Here is a 26,464-nt window from a genome sequence, read left to right as displayed (position 1 = left end):
TTCTTTTTTTCTCTCTCTCTCTTTTTTTTTTTTGGTGTGCTTTTCTATGTTTTCCAAAGCTTCCACAGTGAAATGGATCAACTTTCTAATAAAAATCACAGGGGGATAAAAGTGACATTCAACCTTATTCCCTTGGGAAGGATTTTGGAAACAGTATTCATTTTAACTGGTCTCTTTGTGATGGAGGGGGTACAGGTAAGACCTGTGGGCTTAGTAAAATTCAGACATCAAAAGTGGTCAGTGAGGGGCTGGGGAGATAGCTCAGTCGGTAGAGTGCTTGCCTTGTAAGCACAAGGCCCTGGGTTCGATCCCCAGCACCCCCCCCCCCAAAAAAAAAGTGGTCAATGATTCAAACTCGAGCAGAAGTCCACCCTGACAGTGAGCTCAGACCCCTGACTGAGTAGATACTTGACCAAGGCCATACTGTCCCAAGAAGTGGAGAGATCAGACGTGTGTCACCCAGGGACCTTGGCCCTCCTGGAGCAGCACAGACTGACGAGTAGCACAGCGGCCCCCATTGTTATATTTGGTTGCACGATGGACTCATAATACTATTTTTTCTTTTTGTCTAAGCATCATGGATTGGGGATGATCGTCTTTGTGGGTTGGGGGTTTCTGGTCCCTAAGGGAAGAAGGTTCAGGATTAAAACGAGAGGCAGTGAGGTATCTGGAAAAGGCCTGACTGAACGGGAAGGATGGGTAGGCACAGGGTGGGGGTGGAACCCTCGGGACCTTGAGTTGCTGATGCCTGGAGCAGGTGGGTCGGTCTTCATGGCCCTGGGAGGAGCCAAGGATGGCACCGCAGCGTCCAGGGAGAGCGTCAGGCAACCTTGGATTGCCTTACCCTTGGCAGTGGAGGTGGAGCAGGTACCCGCCTCCATCTGTCCTAAGTGCCTCTGGCAGCCGGCGTTCCTCTGAAGATCGTGTCTGATCGTAAAGCCAAGCTCTTTGTTAAGTCTGTCTTTCTTCCACAGCGTCCACAGTCCTCTATTTTCATAGGCTGGAGTGATCCTCCTCATAACAAGAAATGTGATCGCTCTGCGTGATCGTCATGCCAGAGGACAGCCTGAGCGCAGCGGAGGCCAGGCAGTGGTGATGCCAGCCAGTGCTTCCAGGATCGCGCTCCTCACGTTCACAGCCACAGGTGGCAGCATGGCACGGAGACCCCGTGTTCGAATCGGCTCTCCTGGCCGAGTCTTTGTGCTCTGCAGTTTCGTGTTCTGAGCATTGATGTCATCCTGCTTAGGAGGTCAGTGCAGCAGGACCTCTGTGTTCGCTCGAAGGCAAAGCAGACAACTTGGTCCCCATCCAGGGTTAATTACAAGCACCTGGAGGAATTTTTGAAGCACGAGCAGTGTGAATTCAGGGCACATTTAAGTTCAGATATATTTATGATTCCTCACTTGGGGAATGGACTTAGGAAAATTTTATATCGGCTTTTAGAGCCCAACTGCAGAAAGCCCTGGCCATTAGAATTTCAGTTTTTTTTTTTTTTTTTTTTTTTTTGTGGTGCTGGGAATTGAACCCAGGGATTTGTCCTTGTAAGGCAAGCACTCTACCGACTGAGCTATCTCTCCAGCCCCCTTTTTTTTTTTTTTTTTTAAATCATAGTCTAGTATAGTATAAATAAAAACCCACCATCATAACACACTCAGCTGTACAGGAGAGGTGTTAAACATGTGCCTGTTGTTGGGTTACCTTCACCACCGTCCATCTGCAGAATCCTTTTTGTTCTGCAAAACTATCCCTAGTAACTTTCATTTTGAATGAAGACACCCCAGAGTGTCTCCCCTAATTGCATCGGGAGCAGGATAGTCAGTCTGGGCAGCGTAATTCCCTATGACTGAGGGATTGGCAGCTGCTGCCGTCCTCTTGATTTCCTGAGAAAGCAGAGGGCAAAGGCACGGATGCCCTTGTTCCCACGTATCTGGGCGGCGGCATGTGTTTGACCGCCTGTCCTGTTCTTGAGGCCAGGGTCAGAGTCCCTCCCTTGGATTGACCTTGAGGTGCTCCTTACTTAACGCGCACACTGTCACAGCCTCAGGCATTTGTGGTTTACTTTGACTCACGAGAGGGACACGGGATCACCTGGGCTGTGAGAGTTGCATTCATGAGGGGTCCATTGCAGAGCAGCCAAGCCCACCCCTGGCCGCACTTCTGAAAATAGCGCTGTCAGCTCTTGGCTTAGTGGAGATGTGTGGGAACCACGAGGGCTTCACACCCAAGGAAAAAAATTCAAAGTTTAGTCATATGGATGATGCATTTGCCTTGGAATTGGAAGGACCCTCTTGTTGAGAGTGGAAATATTCCAGTTTCTTTCAGATAGTCAGTAGAAGCGACTTGATGGGATCATTTCGATTTTTTTGTGACTTCACAAGAATGAAGTTTTTTTCCCCCAACCCCGAGTCTTGGATAGGTATGTGTCATGCACATGAACTGCGGGTGGAACCAAGGGCCTTGCACACACCCACCCCTCTTGTTTTAGATTTGCTTTTTGTCCCCTGATCTGCAAACACAGTGCAACAGGCAAAGCCAACAGCGGAATACAGAGACGAAGGTCTTTGCCATCCTGTTTTCCCCAGGTGCCCTGCGAGTGCTGGTGCACTTGATGTTGATGTATGACCTTGAGAAGCCCTTGAGTTGTGGTCTCCATCAAGGGGCGGCACAGGCAGATGTGTCTGAGCCCCGAGCTGTTGAGGAAGACCTGCTTTCCCCAGGACAAGGGCAGAGCAAGAGAAGAGACTTCTGGCTTCCTGACTTTGATTGGAATGCCTCTTGTGTGCGCAGTGAGCACTGCCGTTGTTTTTAAAGGGTTTTGTCCCCTGGGGTGCTGTTTCTGGTAATAGCAGAGAGCTTTGCCACTGCTGCCCGTGGTCAGTACAAGGCTCAACACTGGTTTTAAAAACCACGAAGCCTTGGGAAGGCTTCTGCGAGGGCGCTGTTGGTCACATGTGAGTGGCTATCATTTGAGCCTGGTTCCATCCACGCACATCTCATCCAGTGAGGGTGGAAGAATTGCAGCACCCTTGCTTGGGAACACATTATTAGTAAGCCCCTTATTTGGGCCCTAATTTTAAAAGCTTGTCACTCGACATTTATCTCAGCCAGGGTTGTTATTCTAAGAGCCTAAAAATAGGAGTGTTGTGCTCGCTGGGACGCCAGGAGGATTTTCCTGCAGCGCCAGACAAACCATATGGAGCTGCTGCTGAGGGGAAAACCAGAGGGCACCTTGCGAACTGCCCGGCAGCTCTGGGAGGGGGCTTGTCCCTGGAGTCGCAATGAAGAGTTTGCCGGTTTGTGCTTGTTAGGAAACAGCTAGTCTGAATATAGATGGAAGTGCAGGTTCGTGGATGAAGGATTGTTTCTAAAAATGGCCATCGCCCTGTCTTTCAACAGTCCTCACCCAGTGGAGGAGATTGTGGGCTTGGCATCTGGAGGTGGGAGGTGTAACGTCGCCACTGGGTGCTCAGCCTCAGCTGCTTCATCCCGGCCACACAGAGGGCTTGTGAGGATCCGATGGGTAGGACCACAGTATTCCAGAGCTACTCTTACTCATTAGCCTGCTGATATTTCCAGAAGACATCAGCGTGTGGTCATCTCAGTTCCCTTATGAAGGGACCCAGCAGGGCGGGTACCGCTGTCGGGAGCCACGCATTCACACTTTGCCTTAGAACTGATTAATTCTTGTGCAGATATTTTCATGGTCTCTGACCCATCGGAAGTTTGCAGACATCCTGCCCCATTTTCTAGCAGCTGTGTTTCTAGTAGTTGTTCATTTGACCACAAGTTCAGAGCTTTTCCTTCCTAGTTTTCCTTTCCCGGGGCTCTTTGCTTGACCTCCAGATGGCTGCTGAGAACTCTCATTGCGCTGCCTACTTGTTTTGCATCTTTTCTGTGATTTGGTCCCTAGGTCAGTGGGTGGCTCCACCCTGAGTGCTCCTACCCTTTCTTGGGTCCCTGCAGGTACTTTGTGTTCTTGTCTGTATGTCACTTTAAGAAATCAACCTTTTTAAAAAAAATAGTGTTAGATTTACAGAAAAATTGTGATAATTAGTACAGAAAGTTCTTGCATGCCCACCCCCAGATTCTCCTCTTGATGTACTAGTATGGTGTAGCTGTTGCAGTTAGTGAACAACTGACGTTGGTTCATTACTGCAGCAGCAGAATCATGGCTGCATCCCTTGACTTAGGTTATGTGACACAGGAGAATTAAGGCCACAGGTGGAACTGAGGTTACAGACCAACGGCTTTAAAACAGGGAGCTATCCTGGCATCTGTAGGTGACCGGTATAATTACCAAGCTTCATACATCTGCAAGAGGGATCAGCAGAGAGGCTCAGAGATGCTAGTGTGGGAGGAAGTTGGCCTGATGTGTTGGCCTTGAAAATGGAGCAAAGGACCTGGAGCCAAGTGCAGTGGGTGGCCTTGGATGCTGGAAAAGACAACAAGTGGATTCTTGCCTGGAGCCTCCCAAAAGGAACGCACCTGTCAACACTTTGATCTTAGCTCAGTGGTGACCCATGTCAGGCTTCTGAGCCACAGAACTGTAAGATAATAAATTTGTTTTTAGTTTCTTGCTGTTCCAGGATGAGGAGAACATTCAGGATAACACAGGACATAGTTGTCATCTTGGTTTCTCACACTTTCCCTGTTTTGGATGACCTTGACAATCTTGAGGATTACTCATGTATTTAGTAGAATGTCCCTGGGTTGGGTTCGTTTGAGGTTTTTCTTGTGATGGACAGGAATGGGGGTTTTGGATGGAAGACCACGGAGCTCAAGTGCTTCTCTCAACGTTGTATATCAAGGCTTATGTCACCACAACTCGCACTGTGGATCCTGACCTGGGTCACCTGGGTGACATGTCGGGTTTCTCCACTGTAGTCACTCACCCCACTTTCCATGCCACCGGCTGTGTGTGTGTAGCACTCCTACTTTCTGCCACTACAGAATGTTCCAGGCTCATCTTCTGTATTTCCTGCTCTATTCCCAGAACAAACCATTCCCCCAAGGGCCCCTGGTTCTTTTTATTGGAGAGTGGTAGCATGAAACATCTGGAAGCTTCGTGCGCTCCTTGCTTCTGAGCCTTCGCAGCTGAGAGGGAGGACATATACACATGTGCACCTACACTTAAACATATCTGGAAATGTTTCCTTAAATAACTATATTAGGGTTCTCCAGAGACAGTGCCAGTAGAACTAACACATACACACACACACACACACAGTCTTGTGTTGCTTAACGATGGCATTGTGTGCTGAGAAATGCATGATTAGATAGTTTTGGTGTGTGATTATCTTAGAGTATTCACACCTAGATAGTATCATCTACTACACATTTAGGCTGTGTAGCATAGTTTATTGCCTCTTTTGGACAACATTTTACAGTACTGAATACCATTTGTAATTGTAACACAATGGTAATTGTGTATCTAAACCTATTTAAATGTTGAAAAAGATCCAGTAAAAATATAGTGTGAATTAATATCCAGATATCAGAAAACATTTGACCTTTGGTTTTTTAGGATTGACTTATTTTGCTTAACATTATATTCTCCAACTCCCTCCATTTACCGGCAAATGCCATAATTTCATTCTTCTTTAAGTTTGAGTAATATTCCATTATATATGTGTGTGTATACATATATGTATATACACCACATTTTTATGTGGATGCTAATTCGCAATTTAAGTGAGGGCTAAGGAAGAATAGAGTTACTTTAGATTAGGTAGAGGGGAGTGAAGGGAGGGAAGGGTGTAGAGGGGTAAGAAGAATGGAATGAATCAGACATTATTACCCTCTGTACATATATAACTATATATATCATGTACAGAAGAATGAAAACATGTGTTCCATCTATATATGATGTATCAGAGTGCGTTCTGCCTAGGGCTGGTGCCGTGAATGGAGCTTGCAGGACTGGAAGGTGCTCTGTCACATGATCAGTGAGTTGTGTGGCAGGGATGTGAGGACCTTAGGGACATGGTGCACATGCTAAATTGATCCCAAAGCGTTTTCTTCAACAAATTAAGCTTAGCTTACTATGAGTTTTACTTTTAAACTTTCATGTATCTTAAACTTTTTGACCCTTTGTAATAACTTGGCTTACAAACACACTTGTGCAGGTGTACAGAATTCTTTATGTCCTCTGCGTAAAAGTTTTTTCCTGGCTGCGTGCAGTGGTGTCCACCTATCATCCCAGCAACTTGGGAGGCTGAAGCAGGAGGATTGCAAATTTGAGCCTATTCTGGGCAATCTGGTGAGATACTATCTCAAAAATTTAAAGGACTGGGGGATATTGCTCAGTGTGAAGGCATCCTTGGGTTCAATCTCCAGTGCCCCCAAATAAGTAAATACATACATAAACAAAAATATAAAGTTTTTCCTATCTATGTACCTTTTAGACTCTTGTTAAGCTAAGACACAAACACACACATCAGCCATGGTCTATGCAGAGCCAGGGTTACCATCTTCTATCTCTATCTTGCCCCTCTGGAAGGTCTCCAGAGGCAGTAATGTGCACTGAACTGTCACCTGCTATGGTAGCAACACCACCTTCTAGAATTCTTCCTGAAAGACCTGCCTGAGGCTCATCTTGAGGGGCTGTCTTTTCAGAAATATCTCCATGGTGGTTTGCTGTTTCTTTTGTGCAGCATGGATTTGCTTGTGAGAAGGTAGCGTACCTTGAACGTTCTGCTCTATTAGTGAAAACCTTTCAGTGTTGGGGTCCAAGGTTTCAGACTTGGAGGGACTTGTTGAGGTCTGTAAAAGCTTCTGCTGAATCCGCCACTGAATTTTCTCTTGCTGCCTCTACGTCTGTGTGTTTGCCAGGTGATAGGACTTTTCTGGCTCCATTATGATGTGATGGGACCACCCTGGTATACATGGCCAGTCGATGATGAAAATGTCACATGGCACATGACTCTGGGGTCGGGGCGGGGTGGGAAGAGAGAACTTATTAGGGTAATTGGCTCACACCATTATGAAAGCTGAGAAGCCCCAAATAGGCCCTTACAAGCTGGAAAACCAGCAAAGCTGATGAGACTGAGGCCAAAAGGTCTGAGAACCTCTGAGGTCGCTGGCGCATCCTGGAGTCTAAAGGCCAGAGAACCAGTAGCTCTGACGTCCAGGGGCAGGAGGAGAAGGCTAACCTGGCTCCAGAAGAGAGAATTCACTTTGCCTTTTTGTTCTATGAAGCCACTCAGCTGATTGGATGCTGCTCACCCACACTGAGGGTGGGTCTTTCTTCCTCAGGCCACTGACTCAAATGCTATTCTCTTCTGGAAACATCCTCAGTTATGCCCACCATTATTGCTTTACCAGCTCCCTTAGCATTCCTTAGTCAAGTTGACAGCCAAAACTAATTTTCATGGTAACCTTTGTATCTACCATCAGCTGAACGTGAATCCGTACTACATCTCCAGCTCCCATATATTACCCTACAGATCACTGATTCCCTTCCGCAGTGAGACACCTGGCTCTCTCTGTGCTGTCATTTTTCTTAGTTGTTCATTTCTAGTGCATGTATGTAGTAGTATCAAATTGTTAGTTTGTACCTCATGGAGTACTGTATGTCAGTACATGTCTTTACTTTTCTTTCTATAGATGCCATTTCTTTCCAAAGTTTACTTACATGAATACGCTCTCTCCCCACCTGCCTCAGTGAGGTGGTTTGTACATCTGTTGTGTGGTTAGGTTGCTGCATTAAATCTGGGAATCCCATGATGACCTAAATAACTTTCCCCCCCATAATTTGCAATCATTAAGGATCACTCCTTGGGCCATAAAGCTCCGTGACTTTTGACAAATGCATAGTGCCAAATATCTGCAATTATAATATCCACAACTGCATCATCGCTGCCCTAAAATCCCCACGTGGGATGAATTCAGTTTCTCTCTGGTGGCCACCACTGATATTTCTATCCTTGCCATAGTTTCCCTTTTGCATTATTTGAGAATCATTGGAGCCAGGTGTTTCGTAGCCTTCTGGGGAGGGTTCCTTTCACTTAGCAATCTGCATTTTCTTCCTTTCTTTCACGAGGGATGCTTCTTTACCACTTAATACCAATCCATTGAATGGACGTTCGCCAGTTGGCTATCTGTTCAGCTGTTGAAGGACATCTTGGGTGATTCCTCTTTTGGATAATTTTGGATAAAGCTGCCATAAACATTCATGTGCAGGGTTTTCTGTGGATGTAGGTTTTCATATCAGTTGGGCAAACACCTCGGGGTGGGATTGCAGAATGGAGTGATAAGACTGTTGAGTTCTGTGAGACGTATCCCGCTGTCTTCAGAAGTGGCTGCCCCATTTTGCATTTCCAACAGCAGCGAACAAGTTCCACACCCTCACCACCAATTGGTGGTGCTGGGTGTTTGGATTGTGGCCATTCTATCAGACATATAATGGTATATTTTATTTTAACTTGTAATTCCCTAGTGACAAACTGTGCAATTCTTCACATGCTTCTCTATCATCCACACAGCTTCCACAGTGAGGAGTCTTTTGCCTCGTTTTAATTCAATTGTTTGTTTTCTTATTGTTGAGTTTTAAGAATTCTTTGACCTTTGTCAGGTGGATATAACATAAATAGTTTCTCAGTGGCTTGTCATTTGCTGAAGTATCCTCAGAGCAAGTTTTTCACTTTAATAAAGTTTAACATTTTTTTCAGGAATCTTTTTCAGGAATGCTTTTGAGGTCATTTCCAAAATGTCATCTCCATGCTCCTGGTCATCTAGGCTTTCTATGTTGTTTTCTAGACGTTTTATGGTTTTCCATATTTAGGTCTATGATCTGCTTCAGTCATTATTTGGCCCTTATGGAAGGGCTATGGTCTGTTTCTAGGTTCATTGTTTGGCTTTTGCATGCCGGTGTTTAATTGTTCAGCGCCCTTTCTTGAATGTTATCCATCCCCGTTGATGTGCCTTTGCTCCTGCGTTAAAGACTGTCTGACCTGTCAGTCTGCCTCTGGGCTCTGCGCTGGTCCACTCACCTGCATTTATTCTACTGCTGGCAGCTCACTGTCTTGATGACTGTGGCATTGTAGTAAACCTTGAAATCATGTAGTGTGGTTCCTCCAGCTTTGTTTTTCTTAAATATTGTGGTTCCTTCTTCTAGGTCTTTATTTATTTATTTTTTTAAATAAACTTTGTAATGAGTTGTCAGTATTTCCAAAATAGCATGATGGGATTTTTATTGGGATTACATTGGAATCATAATTTAAGATGGGAGGAATTGACATTTTAACAGTATTGACTCTTCCAACCTATGAATATGGAGTATCTCTATTTCGATCTTCTTTGATTTCTTTCATCAGAGTCGTGTAGATTTATGCGTATACATCCTGTGCATATTTACTTAGGCTGTGCCTGACAACAGTATTTCTTACTGTCAATGGTGTCTAATTCACCCCCCCGCCATCCCGCAAATTCTGGCCATCCTTTGCTGGAGTGTAGGAAAGCAGTGGTCATGTTATCCTTGTGCCCTGCAGCTCTGCTGTGCTTCTTAGTTCCTTAAGTTTTTCTTGATTTTTTTTGTTTTAGAGAAAAACATGTCATCTTTGAACAAAGTTTTATTTCCTTCTCTATCTGTATACCTTCTGTTTCCTCTTTTTGTCTTAGCACATTAGCTGGATCTTTCAGTGTGATGTTGAATAGGAGTGATAGGAGAAGTTGTCTTTACCTTGTTCCTGGTTATCAGGAAAGTGTTGAGTTTCTCCGTAAGTATGATGTTAATTGTAGGGGTTTTTGGGGGGAGAAGGTAAATGATATTATCAAGTTAGAGAAGTTCTTGATTCCTAGTTTGCTCTGGTTTTTTCCTTTAATCATGAATGGGTGTTCCATTTTTGTCAAATGCTTTGTGTATCAATTGGAATGATTGTGTGATCTTTTTTTTTCCTATTTCAGTCTGTTGTGATGTAGTATAGCAATTAATTTTCGAATGCTGGATGATTCTTGTATACCTGGTGCAAGTCTCACTTGGTCATGACATATTTCTTTTATATGTTGGTGGATTCTGTTTGCTATGGAATTTTTTTGTGGTACAGACAACTGAACTCAGGGCGTTGGGCATACTAGGCAAGCACTCTGCCACTGAGCTACGTCCCTAGCCCCACCCCTTTTCTTTTACCTTGCATGACTGTGACATGGGTTTCTTGTGGGCCTCAGTTTTCTCTTCTTCTTTTTTTTTTAAATCTATTCTGAAAATTACTGGGTGGTTTTGGTTGGTGTATTTAGATCATTCACATACAAAGTGATTGTCGGCATTGTTAGATGAATCTCTACCATGTTTGTAACTGTTTTCTGTTTGTTGCTTTGTTCTTTTTCTTTTGAACCTCTTTTCCTGACTTCTTTATCAGTTGAATGCTTGGTGATTCCATTTATTTGTTAGTTTGCCAACAACAATAGCTTGAAAAGAATTTATAGTAATTGTTTATGGCTTGGAACTTAATTTCCAGATTAATCTGTATCTACCTTCAAATATTATGCCTATCACATGAAGTGTAGATATCTTTTTTTTTTTTCCATACTGGGGATTGAACCTGGGGGTGTTTAAGCACTGAGCCATGTCCCCAGTCCATTTTTATTTTTTATTTTGAGACAAGGCCTTGGAGTTGCTTAGGGCGTCACCAAGTTACTGAGTCTGGCCTTAAACTAGTGATCCTTCTGCCTCAGCCTCCTGAGCCACTGAGATTATAGGTGTGTACCACCATGCATGGCTGAGATGCAGACATAATAGTATTCCCTGATCCTCTCTTATCTTTTATTTTGCTGAGAATATTCTACAGCGCAGGCTTTCTATTTGTAAATTCTTTTAACTTTTGTTTATCATGGAAGGATTTGATTTCATCTTCAAATCTGAGGGTTAATTTTGCTGGGTGTAGGATTCTTGGTTGGCAACCATGTTCTTTTAGAGCTTGAAATATGTTGTTCCAGGCCCTTCTAGCTTAATTTAGGGTTTGGGCTGAGAAATCTGCTGATATCTGTATTGGTTTCCCCCTACATGTAATCTGATGCTTTTCTCTTGCAGCCTTCAAAATCCTATTTTTATTTTGTACATTAGGTATTTTCGTTATAATGTGCCTTGGTGTGGATCTGTTGTTATTTTGTGCATTTGGTGTTCTGTAAGCCTCCTGTATTTGATTTTCCATTTCATTCTTTAGGCTTGGGAAATTTTCTGATATTATTTCATTGAATAGGTTGTTCATTCCTTTGGTTTGTATCTCTGTGCCTTCTTCAATCCTAATAATTCTTAAATTTGGTCTTTTCATGATGTCCCATAGTTCTTGGAGATTCTGTTCCTGATTTCTTACCATCTTCTCTGTTTGGGCAACTTTATTTTCAAGATTAAATATTTTGTCTTCATTGTCTGAGGTTCTGTCTTCCAAGTGGCCTAGTCTGTTGGTGATGCTTTCCATTGAGTTTTTATTTGGTTTATTGTTTCCTTCATTTCAAGGATTTCAGGTTTTTTTTTTTTTTAGAATCTCTATTTCTTTGTTGAAATGATCTTTTGCTTCCTGCAGTTGCTCTTTCAACTGCTTATTGGAGTGATCATTCATTGCCTGCATTTGCTCTCTTATCTCATCCTTTGCTTCATGAATCATTTTAATTATGTATATTTTGAACTCCTTTTCTGACATTTCTTCTACCGTGCTGTCACTGGATTCTATTAATATAGATTCTATTTGGATCATTTTCTTCCCTTGTTTTTTCATGTTGTTCATGTATCTTCCTCTCTAGCAGTGCAGATCTGGGGTATTGTAGTTTCCCTTCTGTAGGCTTTTAGTGACCCTATAGGTCTCCAAAACCTTTTCTTTAAGGGGGAGATTAATATTAACAGTGCCCAGTACAGACAATATACAGCCCTAAGCCAAATAGCCCCTATGAAGACATGAACAATATTGTCATAATAAACAGAGTGAGTTTAATTATTACCTACAGTATAACAAATAGATTTGCAATAAGGTCCACAGTTTCTAATGGAGCACATTGGAGGATGGGGAGGGATGTAGGATGTAGCTGTTAATGGGATAAGAAAAGAATATATAGAAGTTCTAGATTGTAGAAAGAGTGAAAGTGTAATCACAAGAAGTTGGTTGTTAGCATGAGAAAAGGGAGAAAGAGACTGAGGAAACAGGTAAACAAAAGGAAAATAGAGTGAGAAAAGTAAAGAAATAAAAACTTAAAAATTTTTAAAAAGGAGAAAAAGAAAAAAAAAGTTTACACTATAACAGTCATATAACCTCCCAGTCTTCAGTAGCCTGATATATGAGAGGTACCTGACAATGAGCTTCAAGTCTCTAGCAGGCGCCTCGGGATGGGAGTTGCCCCACCTAAAGGTGGGAGCTACCACTTCCAGGATAATCCAAGATGGCCACTCTGGCCTCCAAATGTGTTGGCAAATGGGGAGCTGCAGCTCGGGGGTGTGGGTGTGGTTGGCTGGCAGTCCTGGAGGCGGGTTGTGGTTGGTCAGACAGGGGTCCTGCAGGGGGGTGTGTGGTCTGTCTGGTTGAGGGGTCCTGGCGGTGGGGCACAGTTGATCTGGGGGTCCTAGCGGCAGGGAGTGGTCGGTTGGGCTGAGGGTTTGTGGAGGTGGGTTTTGGTTAGTGCGACCGAGGGTCCTACAGGTCCTGGCTGTTGTCTCAAAATGGCGGCAGATCCACTGTGACAGTGGACTTCCAGACAACATCAGGCAGCTGGCGATTCACTGGTGGTCTGCAGTTGGTCTGCTGGCTACCGGTGGACGATTAGCAGGTGGACCTCAGATGGTGGGTGGTGGGCAGGCAAGAAGCAGGCAAATGGTGGATGATAGGTGCTAGTCAGTGCGCAATCTACACTCAAAAAGTAGTCGATATGGAGTGACAAGGAATGCAGCCTCCCTCTACTACGCCATCTTGGATCTTCCTCTCTCATCTTTTATGACATTGTTGTCATTCATTTCACTTATTTACATATTGTAATCACTCAATAAATTTTTATTAACCCTTTAAACATTTCTTTTAGATTAATTAGGAATAGGAAAAATAAGAAATTTTATTTTACCCTCATTTATTTCCTCTCAGATACACATCTTTATGTAGCTCTGAGTTACTGACCTTTCTATGTCATTTTCTTTCTGTCTGAATAACTTGGTGGTTAGATCTGCTGGAAATGAATTTCCTTTTCTTGTTCAAGGAAGTTTTTCTTTTTCAATTTTGAAGGATAATTTCCCTGGACCCAGCCTGATATGGTGGTCCATGCTTGTAATCCCACCAATTTGGGTGAAGGAGGCAGGAGGATCCCAAGTTTGAGTCCAGCCTCGGCAATTTATTGAATCCTTGTCTCGAACAATAAAAAGGACTGGATGTGGCTCAGTGGTAGAGCACTCCTGGATTCAATACCAAGTATCCAAAAAAAAAAAAAAATCCACTGCATATAGATTTATTGTTGGTTGTTGATTCCTTTCTTTCAACATTTTATTTCAATTCACTTTAAGAGCATGCTTGGAGAAGTCTGCTGTAATTACCGTGTTCTTCCTGGGCTGTCTGCTGCACACCCCAACTTCTTTAAAGATTTTCTTTTTGGTTTTTGCAATTCGAATATGATACTCAGTGTAGATTAAAAAAAATTTTTTTTTTTACATTTATCTGCTTGGTGTTCTCTATACCTCTTGGATCTGTGATCTGGGGTGTTTCATTAATTTTTGGAAAATTCTTGGCCACTGTTTCTTCACATGATTGCTTTCCTCTTCTCCTGTTTTTCCAGTTTGGGGTTCTTATATCTTTGGGAATTATCCACAGCAGTCAGATATTCTGTGCTTCTTGTATCTCTGTCTCTCTCTTGGCTTTTCAGTGGGAGTTTCTGTTGATCTGTCTTCAAGTTCACTGATTCTTTCCTTGACTGTCCCGTCTACTGATGAGGCATCAAGGACCTTCTTCATTTTTGTTTATTTCTATTTATTTTGTTTTTCATTTCTTAGAGTTTCCATCTCTCTGCTTTCATGACCTAGTCTTCCATACTCTATACCTTTTCTTTAGAGCCTTTCACCTATAAATCACAATTATTTAAAAAATTTTCTCAAAGTACCAAGATCTGTCATATCTGTGTCTCATTCTGATGCATGCTTTATCTTTTAATAATGTGTTTTTCCTTGCCTGCTGGCATGTTTATATATATATATATATATATATATATAAAATAAAGAACTTTTTATACATGTATATAAATAATAAGAACTGAGGAAATCATCTTCCGTGTGTGTTTTGCTACTCTGCTGGGACTTGGTCTTTGCAGTTTACTGTAGCTGAAGGTACCAGAGGCCTGACATTCCTCCATGTCCCTGGTAGGGTCTCCCCTCTGTCCCTGGGTTAAGAACCTCCCAGTCTCCCTGCTCTTTGAGCTGTCATGTGCTCTCATTTATCCTGGAGCTTTTGCTGTTGGCAAGGGGGAAGGTCCTAGAATCATTAATCAATCTCAGTCATCAGTGGACCTGTGACCCTGGCCTGACCTTCCCAAGTGTTTCCTAGCCTCTCCCTCCCACCCCTGTGGGGACAGGAAAGCCAGAGGGGACACAGGAGCCAGAGAAGGCCTTTCCCCAGCTGGGGTGAGGCCCTGAGGGTGCCCCATGGCCTTATTCTTCCCTTGTCCAGAGAGCTGGGCAGGTGTCCCTGGGGTCTTTCAGTGGGAATTGGTGGGGTTCTGGTGAGAACACCTGTGCTGCCTTGGGGTCCCTTAAGATCGCAGCACCAGGGCTTTCTTATTCTCTTTCAGTCAGGCCCCCACGCAGTGAGACTCAGGACTCAAGTGTCCTGCAGTTCATGACCTCAGCACTGGGGGAGCAGGTCCCAGCTGTGTCCCTCGGATTACCTGTGCCGCTTTAGCTTTGGGGGTTATGTTTTGACCCATGACCTCAGTTCTCTGATGAGTCCAAGAAAAGCCTGTGATTTGCAGCCTGCTTGGCCTCTGCTGGTATTTATGGGAGGGGTGCTTCCCAAGCTCTTTGCATGCTGGAACTGAAGCTGGAAGTCCCCTTGTGGCTTTTTGGTTGCTGCCCTGCCCACCTGCCCACCAGTTGAAGGGTCTGGGTTGACCCAAACCTCCAGACCTTTCCAGAAGCACGTGAGAGAAATCCCCACTCTGCATCAGAACTCAGCACCCCTCTGTGGCTGTCCAGGCGCTGCACACCCTCCCTGTTCTCTTCTTTCCATGTCACCTAGAGTCCCCCAGGCTGCTGTTACAAAGTCTGCATGGGTTCTGTCAGAGATGTGTGAGAAGCGCCTCCTGGGATGGGCTCCGTTCTAGTCTTCCTCGGTGTCTCCACCAGGATTTTTTATCTTTGCTAGACAAACATGGCATTTCACCTGTCTTTTGAATACACAGCCTTAAATGCCCTTACCCCAGCCTGCTGTTTTCTTCCACTGAGCTCCCCTAAGCTGCCTGTGGGTTCTGTATTAAGTGTCAGCTCTCCATCCAGTAGACAGGACAGCCTTCCTGTCCCTCCGCCCCCCACCGTCATCTGACACCCAGTAACAAACCCAGAAGGGGACAGGAGACTAGCCAAAGGAGTAATTGCTATAAAAACCCATATGTCCTTCCTTCCTTCTGCTGGGAAAAGTCATCCCGTAGGGCAGGTGAGGGAGATGTAGGTGCCAGGCATCTGGGCACATAGAGCACAGGGTGAGGAGGGTGTCGCCTGTGGGCGGAGGTTGGTAGCAAGAGGGTTGATCTGCAAGCAAATCTATCAAGGGTGGTGGAGGCTGGGCTTCTCTGTTGGAGAAGAGAGCTGTAACAGGGAAAATGAACATGGGGAGTGGGTTGCAGGAGGCATCGGTGTGAACTCAGTTTTTCTGTGTGTTGACTATGTATACACACAGACGATGTCATTGCATTAGAGGTGTGTGTGCCTGTTTGTAAATACATGAGTCATATGTGCACACACAGACCTAGCTCTTTCAAGAGAGGTCCTGGGGATATCCCATTAGCAATGAGCTCCCAGATACCTGCTTTCTATTTTTACTTTGGACTGGGAATTGAACCTAGGACTGCTTAACCAATGAGCTACATCCCCAGCCCTTTTAATTTTTTTTTTATTTTGGGACACTGTCTTGCTAAGTTGCTTAGGGCCTCGCTAGGTTGCTGAGGCTGGCTTTGAACTCCCAATCCTCCTGCCTCAGCCTCCCATGCCACTGGAATGACAGAGTCTTTTGTGTAGCAGTCCTCAGGGAAGGACATAGAATTCCTGGGAAAAATGTCTGATTTCAGGGTTGGAGCAGGGAAAGTACAAAATGATGTTGGAATATGTTACTGTGCCCCACAATATGAAAAACCATGAGTACATGTCCAAAGGACTCAGAACCCAGCTTGAAGGGATTCCTACCTGCCAAACCTGGGACAATGAGAACATCCAAATAAATAAGAGTAATGAATTATTACTCATTCAATAAAAGCAAGAAAGATGAGACCATAACAATAAAAGTGAATAAATTGAAACTTTGAGGAATGGGAAATTTACATAACTGTATAGTTTCTCTGTAGGAGACTTGTCAATTACAAGGGATAAAGGAATAACTTTAGGGGCTGGTGTTGTAGCTCAGTGGTAGAGCACTTGCCTAGCATGTGTGAGGCACTGGATTCGATTCTTAGCACTGCATATAAATAAATGACTAAAATAAAGGTCTGTCAACATCTAAAACATTTTTTAAAAAAGGAATAACTTTATGGTGCAGAGGCCTAGCAGCCACTAACTGAAGAGACCAAGTGAACATCACCAGGAGTGGAAGGAGTTGAAATTGTGTCCACCTGAGAGGATGTGATGCATAGCATCACTTCTGTGAGGCTGGCCAAAGACTTTAACCTGAATCTAATCAGCATGAGGCAAGCCAAAACTGGGATTTGCTGCTGAAGAACTGACCAGTAATCTCTGAAACTGCCAAGCTCATGGAAGTCAAAGATGTCTTGAGAGATATGACGGCTCAAGGCAGTGGGTGATTCTGAACAGGTCCAAAGTGGTAGAGTCATAAGACAGGCAGTTCTTAACTCCTGTGGGCTGGATTAGAGTCTTTGATTCTACAAAGGTATAAAAGCAACCCGTGTTCAGTAGAAACTGTACAAACAGGTGTTTTTCAAATTTGTTTTTATGATGTTAATAGACCTTTATTTTATTTATTTATATGGGGTGCTGAGGATGGAACCCAGTGCCTTCCACATGCCAGGCAGGTGCTCTGTCACTGAGCCCCAGCCCCAGCCCCTGTACGTGCAGTTTTGAATTTGGATCTTTTCCAGGGGATGTGCCCTGTTCCTCTATGATGTGGGGCAGCTGCAGAGAGCTGCAGGCCCCAGCCAGCCTGGGATCATGAGGGCCGTCCAGTGACAGAGTGCCCTGCTGCCAAGGCGGGAGGAACAAGTGGATACATCCCATGCATTTCCGAGTTGCAGCGTGTTCGTTCCCCTTAGGACGGGTTTGTGAGGCACTTGGAAGCGGGCGGGATCTGAGGAGCAGAGGGTAGGAATGTCCCAGCGTTAACTTTCTGAATTGTGGGGTGCGCTGTTTTGTGAGCACACGTCCCTGCTGGTGTGAAACGTGCTGCACACTCTGGGGTGATGGGGTGGCAGGTTAGTGACGTACTCCTTAATGATTCAACTTCCTTTAACATTGGGGTCTTAAACCAAAGTAAACTCCTCAGGCCACTCAGGGCCCTCTCGGGGCCTAGTAGTGAAGGAGCGTGGACAAAGGACGGTGGAGGGCTTCAGCTCCTCCAGGGAGGAGGGAGTGGGTTTGTTCACCTGCCATTGATTCAGGATGCCATTCATCACAGCAGAATGCCAGTCCGTCACCTGCTCCCTGTGCCTTCTGTCCTGCGGGGTCTTGGATGTGTTGTCATATTTCTCAGGGTACCTTTGTGGAGTAGAAAGGGATTATTCTTCCATGTGAGATGTGGATATGATGAGGATGCTAACGGGCAACACTTACCTGGTGCTTGAAGGGCCTGGCAATAGTCTTAAGTACTTTGAATGTTGACTTAACTTCCATAATTACCCTTGGAGGCATGTCATGGTTGCTTTATCTTCCAAAGAGACCAGGGCACAGAGAAATCCGGTAACTTGCCTAAGGCCACACAGCTTGAAAGTGTTAGAGCTGGGGTTCCAATCGGGTAGTCTGACTCCAACAGCAGATGCTGGGGAAATGGGTGTGAGGAAGCTAGAGCTCTGGGCCCCGTGGAGCTCTGACTGTGCAGGGTGTCGCAGCTGTGCCTGGGCTCTCACCAGTGTCCATGCTGCCTCCGCATGTGGGAGTGGCAGCTGCACACTGGCTGCGGGTCTGCCCGTCCCTGAGCTCACAGGTGTGTTTGCTTCTCTTTTGCCTTGAAGGTCGCCTGGTGGGCGCTCTGGATGCAGTGCTGGATTCCAACGCTCGGGTCGCTCCCTTTCGAATTCTGCTTCAAGTTCCCGGCTCACAGGTGTACTCTCCCATAGCATGTGGTGAGTTACTGAATGGATCAGACGTTTACTGGGCCATAGCCACTGGTGAGTCTTGTTCCTGTTGGAATGTTCCAGACCCTGAGGTCTGAGCATGCCGAGCATCTGCATGTTGGTGAGCCTGCAGGTAACCCCCGGGGAGCCTCACCTGCTTTCAGGAACTCTGACTCTCCTCCACATGTCTGCCTCTTTCTTAGTGATCGGAAGCACACTGAGCTGTGAGCGTGAATGAGCCAGGCTTCTGAGGGGTGTGTTTCAGGGCACTCATGTGTTGTTGGGTATGAAGTGGCCGTTTCCTTTACGGTCTTGGTGTCTGATTAACAGGGTTTTCCCAGGTATGTGCATGTGTGGTAATAGCCGGGGGTAAAGTCCAAGGGCTGTGTCCGACTTGGGCAGTCTCCACCCCATGTTGCATGTCTGTGCCAGGAGACACTGGGCTGCCGGGTGCTGAGGAAGTTTAGAAATCCCCTTCTCCTTCACCTGACGCTCCTGTTCCTTCTGGGCCTTAGCTGGTAGCTACTCATGTTCCTGGAATTATCACAGCCCAAGAAGCCCCTTCTATTATAAATAAACCCAAAACCGTGTCTTTATTTTTCCTACACCTGTAATAAGTGTTCACTTTCCAGAGAATAAAAAGTAGGGAAAAAATCATGCATAACCCTTTATCCAGTGTTAATCTTCTGTTTACATGTATGTATAGAGTCAGAAAAAGTTTTCATTTTTTTAAACTTTATTAGGTACCATAAACTTCCAATATCACCTCCTGTGTATTAGCAAAATTTCCCCTGGAAAAATACAGAGCACACGAAGAAGAGGGTTTTCATTCCCATCTCCCATCCAGTCCTAACCATTGTTCACGTATCCTTGTTTCTTTTCCAGTCTATTTTTTTTTTCATTCGTGTTCCATTGTAATTTTACCTGAGATTCATTGTGACGTATTCATACATGCACATAACATAATGTGGTCAATTTCATTTCCCAGTACCTCTTGTTTTTAATTAGGAGAAATCATCCTATTTTTATCTAAAGTGATAAAAAATATGAATGCTCAATATAAACAAACCAACATTGAAAAGTATAAAGAAGACAATCTCCAGCCGGGTGTGGTGGCATATGCCTGTAATCCCAGTGACTCGAGGCTGAGGTGGGGGGGTTCAGTGCCAACCCCAGCAAAAGCGAGGTGTTAAGCCACCCGGTGAGACTCTGTCTCTAAATAAAATACAAATTAGGGCTGGGGATGTGGCTCAGTGATCAAATGTCCCTGAGTTCAATCCCCGGGCACCCATCCCCGCCCCGCCCCGAATAAAAGAAAATATCCATTGCCACAAATCCTAACCATCCAAAGTAGCCTCAAGGGTAGTTACAAAGGCAGGTAGAAGTGCTGTTATATCGAGTTACTTTTCTGCAAGTTCTGGTTTATAATAAAAGTATTAAGTTTAGTTGATTTTCAATATAAGGAAAGAAATGGAAGTAAAGCCAAATTAAACTTCAAATAAGTGTTTAACTCAAGAAAGATTATTTTTCTAAAAAGTTCACATGAGGTCAAGGGAAGAGATTTTTGAAGGCATTGTGAGGTTAGCATCGTGGTATTTGAGACAAAGTGCTTCAGGTTTGACTGTGTTCTTGGACATCCCCGTGCTACAGGACCTGGGTACAGCATTCTTATTCTCCTGCTTTGCCAACCTCTTACCTTAAAAAATTATTTTACGTCGTAATTCTCATTCTGTCCTGTAAGTGTGTTTTCTGTAATTGTCTCAGCTCTGCGTTAACATGTCTTTCATGCTTCTACTCGGCTATGGCTCTCCCAATCCAGAACCTTTTATTTTGGTTCATCTCCTCACTGGCTGGATTCCTGTTTTTTTTTTTTTTTTTTTCTCCTACTGGTCTCATGAGTGTCCTGTTCTCTGAATGTTTTCACCTGCGCCAATGTCTGCCCCTTGCTTTTGGACTTGAGTGATGCCTTGGCTGGGCGTGGTCATGGTGGGCTACACTCTAGAGCTCAGTGGCTGTTGCTCTGGGGTCTTCCAGGATGTGAGGCAGCTACATGGGGATCATCAGGCTGCTCTCAGGACCTCCTCGATCCCTGCAGCTTGTGGCGATATGCTTTCACTGTATACAACTGCCTGTGTCACTGACCTTTAGTACCTTGATCAGAATCTGTCACAACCACAAGCATGTGTTAACATTTTCTGTGACTGCGTTCTGGCATCCTGCAGATTGACATCTTTAATCATTTTCTCATGGGAAATTTCTCATGTCTTTCTGCATGTGTATTATATTTTACATTCTAGTTGTTGGATTCTCCATTTTAAAGACATTTTATGTTGGCTAACTATTGGCATTTCGTTTCTTTGTTTTTCTTTATGCTTTTCATCTGTACTGGCCTTTCTGTACATAACTTTATTGAGATAATAATACAGCTTTCAATATTATTTTCTACCTCAATATTATCTTAGTTACTAGTTTTGTTTTGACCCTTAATTCATTGCCCTACATCTTTATTCTCTTTGTTATGTTTTATTTCCTCATTTCATCTGTGAGTTCGGTTTGGTTAAATTTATGTTCTTAGTCAATTGCTTTGGAGCACAAAGCATTTGTGAGAATTTCCTTTTCTTCTTGGAGTGTTGACTTCCTTCTGGGTTGTGTCTCATCTTCAGGACGTTTTGTTCTCGTGTTTCTGTCCCCTTGCTGTTGACAGTATGCTTGCTGTGCTGCTTCTCCTCATCTTGCATTGTTATTGCAGACACTATGGAGGCAGGAATGTGGTGGGACATTTTAACTTGGGGACAGAGCAGAAAGGATTGGTCTGCTGCTGGTGTAGGCGTGGGGTGTGGTAAGGAAGTGGGATGCTCTCCTGTGTTTCTCCCAGGCCCGCTGTAAGCTAGGTAAAAGAGTTGATCTTGCTCTGGATTTGCAGGTCTTGATACAAATATTTGAGTGTTTGTGTCCTTGCTAGTTTGGCTTCTGGGGAGTTGGCTGGGTGGGGAGTTAGTGCAATCTCTGCTGTGTTCCTAAATCCACCCCTTCAAATGTACAGCCATGCAATGCAGTTCTTAACAGCTGCATAGCATTCAACCCTGTGGCTGTAGCTCGATTAACTCATCTGGTCCTTTATTAGATACTTAATTGGTTCTGATTTTTCAGTACTTTCAAAACAATCAAGCATCTGTTCACATCCCATTTCCAGGACACTTGCCATCCCCACAGGTCATTCATTTGAAGTGTTTTGTGCCTGTGGGGCTCCAGACACCCGCTTGGTGTTGGGGGTTCAGCCATCTTCCTCTCTCCAGCATTACAGATCCATGAAGTAACAAGTCCAGGTGGGAAGAGGGCTGGGGAACCCAGAGAGCACAGGACCTTGAAGACAGAGCAGAGAAAGAGGAGTGGCTGCGTGGAAGGGCTGTGCACCTGTTGCTAAAGTGATTTAAATAGATTGACACATTGCCTGCTGGGAGGTTTCCTACAGCTTCCCTGGTGACCCATGCCCAGGGACAGCAGTTCTGGGCAGGCTTAGTTGCCAGACCCTCTTTCTTCTGAGCCAGGCTCTGCTTCCTGTAGTTTGCACTTGGCTGGATTTTTGCCTTGGGCCGACACAGGCCAGGTTTGTCAGTGGCTTGCTTTCCACCCTCATCCTGCCGACATCGGGTTCTGAGTAACCAATTGTTCTTTCCAGGGTGCTCTTCCTGGGTTGAGGATGGGAGGCATGGTGCGTTCTGTTCTGGGGCTGGTGCTGTTGACTGAGGTGCTTCGACTTCTGCAGGCGTTACTGGGGCGTCTTGCATGTCGTTGACTCGCCCTCATACTTCATTGTGTGCTGAGCATTGAGAAAGGATCCCTGCCCAGGAATGTGGGTGTCCAATGAAGTACAAAGAAAAAGGGTAGGAAAGGCCCTGGGTGGGACCAGCTCAAGAGTAGGAATGGGAAGAGCGGCCTGTGAGGATGATCCCTGTCTTTTCCAGGCTCCTGTGTGACAGGACAGAGAAGTAGAGGGGGCCTTAAGAGTACTTTTTTTCTTTTAAACTAGGTGGAAGAGAGAGTTAAGCTATTTCATGGGTGAACTGTGTTATTTGGCAAAAGATCTGTGGCTAACAGGTTGGAAGGGAGACAAGTTGTTATTACTATTTTAATTTCACATGGACCACAGTCTCTCCAGGCTTGCTACAGTTGCCTTGCTTTAGGCAGAGAGAAGTTGTGAGCATTGAGTGAGTGGCTGGGGTGTAGACAGAGGAGCACGCCCCGTCCTTCAGGCTGGAGCTCAGACACGCGTTGTGCTGACTCCCTGCTGGCGCTCAGGTCACTTCTTTTTTCCTGCCTCCCTGATGGAAATAAAAGTTCCAGTGTCTCTCTGGCTGCTATCCCTCCTGTGCCCAGGACAGCACTGGGCATGTAGTCAGTGCCCAGTAAAGCATGGTGGGTAGATAGCGGGGAAGCATGCAAAGAAGGTGGCCTAGGCCCCTTGTTGAAGATTGTAAGGCAAAGGAAAGTGACGTGTCCAGATGGCCCCTGACTTTGCGTGGTCAGACTTCACGATTTTTGGACTTCTCGGTCATGTGGAAGCATAGCCGTACAAACCTTGGACCTTTCACTTCGGCATAGTATGCAATAAATTACGTGAACTCTTCAACACTTTATAATACATAGGCTTTGTATTGGATGGTTTTGCCCAACTGCAGGTAATGGGTGTGTTCTGAACGTGTTGACGGGAGGTTAGGCTAAGCTGTGATACTTGGTGGATTAGGTATTAAATACAGGCTTTTTCGATAGCAATCTCAATCTCCCGATGAGTTTATTAGGAGACAACCCGGTTGTCAGTTGAGGAGCATGTGTAGTTACAATTAAGATTTCTTGGGTCCTTTGTGAAAAGGCAGGGCACAGGCCTGCTCATGAACATTGAGCAGTCAGACAACTTCAAGACAGAGGTTGTGTTTTTTGCTTTCAACACAAATTTTTCTTATAAACTGCACATAAGAAAATTTACTATCCTAATCATTTTGTTAGTTGCAGTAAGTATTTTCACAGTGACATACAGGCATCACCACCATCTGTCTCTAGGACACTCTCAAGTTCCCAAACTGAATCTCTGCGCCCATTAAAGTCTCTGCTCCCCTCTCCCCTGGCAGCTGCCATTGCACTTCCTGCCTCTGCATTTGGCGAGGAACCTCATCTGGCGGACTCCTCCTGCCTTATCCTGTGACTGGCTCGGTTCACTTGGCACAGTCTTCAAGTTTCATCCACGTTGCTCTATATGTCAGAATTTCCTTCCTTGTTCAGGCTGGATGAGACTCCATTGTACGTCTGCCTGCGTTTTAGAATCATATATAGTGGTTGTCCCGTGAGTAGAGTTAAGGACACCACTGTACATGGAAGCAGGAGGGCCGAATACCAGGAGGTAATCTCCACTCAGTTTGGGGCCGGGGGAAGAAGGTGGAGAGGAGCAGGAGTGATGAGAGGACCCGAACCCTGCTGAATTGACCCTAAGCTGTGACAAGTTCTCTGGGGGCCCTGGGAGGACAAGGAGGCTTTGCTCCTGGTTCTGTTTCCTGGTGGTCTTGGTTAGTCGTGGTCCTGTTCTGCTTTTGAGAAGTCCAGGCCATGGCAGGACTTATAAGTTCCCATGTGAGACATAGCTGGTTCTCAGTGGTATTGCTGTGTTGTGAAAACACTCGCTGTGTTCTTCACCATGACCTGGAGCACTAAGCACCTTGTTGTCTCCGCCTGTTTTCCAGGAAGCAGAAAGAACATTGGCAGGAACTGCAGGAGTTTGAGTTATCTGCTTAGAATCATTCCAAGAATTCATTTGCTTGTGTGATAATTTGATTCCTGTTGCTGTAGATTGAAGGCTTAGGTGGACTCTCTTTTCTGATTCCCAAAAGAGGACTTAGAGGCGCAGCCAGGAGAGGAGTCCTCCATGGAACATGGCTGAAGGTTGAAAGGCTCTGAGAAACTCGCCAGACCTTTTGTAGAGATAATAACACTCATGCCTTTACAGTTTGGAATTCTGATCTTCAAAGTAGTTTTGGATTTGCTTGTAGCAGCCTAAGTGCAGGGTTTTCCCATTGCTAGCAGGATCTGTGGCATGGACTGGAGGCAAATGAGAGAAACAGGAAAATAGGGAAAAAGGAAGGAGCTCTGTTGTCATGGGAGGGTCAGGAGCTGGAGTTCATGGGCTGGTGTGCAGGATGTTGAAGCAGAGGAGACGTGATTGTGACGTGGTGTGCAGGAGCGTGTCTGCATAGTGGGAGGTGCTATGTGTCCTCAGCCTGGGTATCTGGGGTTCAGTGTCTGCAGAGTCAATCAACTGTGGATCAAAAATTTTCAGAAAAAAAAATCACCTTTGTACTGAATATGTACGCTCTTGTTCTTGTCGTTATTCCCTAAATGATATAACAGCTATTTATGTATCATTTACATTGTATGAGGTTAATGAGTAATCTAGAGATAACTGGAAGTGTATGGGTGGATGGGCCCAGTTAGACATCAGTACTACATACCATTTTATCTTAGCATCCTGACAATCCTTGGATTCTGGTATCTTCGAAAGGTTCCAGAACCCATCCTTTACAGATACTGAGGGGCAACTGTAGTTTGAAGAAAGCTTAACTAGTAGTTCAAGTTTGGAAAGTGAAGAAGAAATCCTTTTGAAATTTTAAAGATCATGAAAGGAAGCCGAGATAATTTTAATCAAAACATTGTTTATGAAGAAAAAGTATGCCCGAATCTTCATTATGTCAGCTTAGGACCAGAGTTCCTTAACGAGACCCCCAGAGCACAAGAAATAAAAGCAAGAATCAATAAATGGGATGAATTAAAACTAAAAAACTTTTTCTCAGTCAAGAAAACAATTAATAATGTGAAAAGAGAGCCTACAGAGTGGGAGAAAATCTTTTCCACACACATTTCAGACAGAGCTCTAATCTCTCAAATTTATAAAGAACTTAAAAAACTTTACATCAAAAATACAAAGAAACCGATCAATAAATGGGCTAAGGAACTGGGCAGACACTTCACAGAAGAAGATATACAGGTGATCAACAAATATATGAAAGAGTATTCAACATCTCTAGTAATTAGAGAAACACAAATCAAACCCACCCTAAGATTTCATCTAACTCCAATTAGAATGGCTATTATCAAGAACACAAGCAATAATAAGTGTTGGCGTGGATGTGGGGAAAAACGTACGCTTTTACATTGATGGTGGAGTTGCAAATTGGTGCAGCCACTCTGGAAAGCAGTGTGGAGAATCCTCAGAAAATATGGAATGGACCCACCTTTTGACCCAGTTATCCCACTTCTCGGTTTATACCCAAAGGACTTAAAATCAGCGTACTACAGTAATGCAGCCACATCAATGTTTATAACGGCTCAGTTCACAATAGCTAGGTTGTGGAACCAACCTAGATGCCCTTCAACAGATGAATCGATAAATGGTGGTATATACACACAATGGAATATTATTCAGCCATAAAGAATAATAGTATGGCATTTGCAAATAAATGGATGGAATTGAGAATAGCATGCTAAGTGAAATAAGCCAAACCAAAACACCAAAGGCCGAATGTTTTCTCTGATAAGTGGATGATGACACATAATACGGGGCGGGGGGATGGCAGGAGTGGGGCAGGAGAAGAATGGAGGAACTTTGGATTGTGTAGCGGGGAATGGGGCAGGAGGGGGTGGGGGAAGGAAAGATAGACTGAGACGGACATTATTACCCTATGTACATGTACGATTACACGAATGGTGTGAATCTGCATCGTGTACAACCACAGAAATGAAAAGTTGTACCCTATTTATGTACAATGACTCAAAATGCAGTCTGTAAAAATAAAAATTAAAAAAGGGGGAAAAATTTATAACAGCAAAAAACCCCCAAAACAAAACATCCTGTGTGTTCTTAAAAATGAAGAATCATAGGAATCAGGCTTGCCAGGTAAAAAGCTCTCCTTTCCTTTCATGCTTCCTGCATTTGTTCCTCTCCAGAGCACAGCAGGAGGTGTAATTGTCAGTCTTT

At 44.5% G+C, this 26,464-nt stretch overlaps 1 protein-coding gene across 8 annotated transcripts in view; it reads left to right on the top strand.

The window, feature by feature from the left end:
• Positions 1 to 26,464, top strand: part of Tbc1d8 (TBC1 domain family member 8) — a 114,197-nt gene that overhangs the window by 34,467 nt on the left and 53,266 nt on the right. For 3 of the 8 annotated variants that reach the window (XM_047522048.1, XM_047522051.1, XM_047522050.1), the window contains one exon: positions 18,343 to 18,498. In XM_047522048.1, the coding sequence (XP_047378004.1) occupies positions 18,343 to 18,498 (156 nt within the window). The other 5 variants (XM_047522049.1, XM_047522055.1, XM_047522052.1 and 2 more) reach the window with 4 other exon arrangements.

This window comes from Sciurus carolinensis, chromosome 13 (assembly GCF_902686445.1).
Source record: "Sciurus carolinensis chromosome 13, mSciCar1.2, whole genome shotgun sequence".
In the NCBI taxonomy this organism is placed as follows: domain Eukaryota; kingdom Metazoa; phylum Chordata; class Mammalia; order Rodentia; family Sciuridae; genus Sciurus; species Sciurus carolinensis.
The sequence above is the reverse complement of the archived record's forward strand: the minus strand, read 5'-3'. Positions and strand labels throughout refer to the sequence as shown.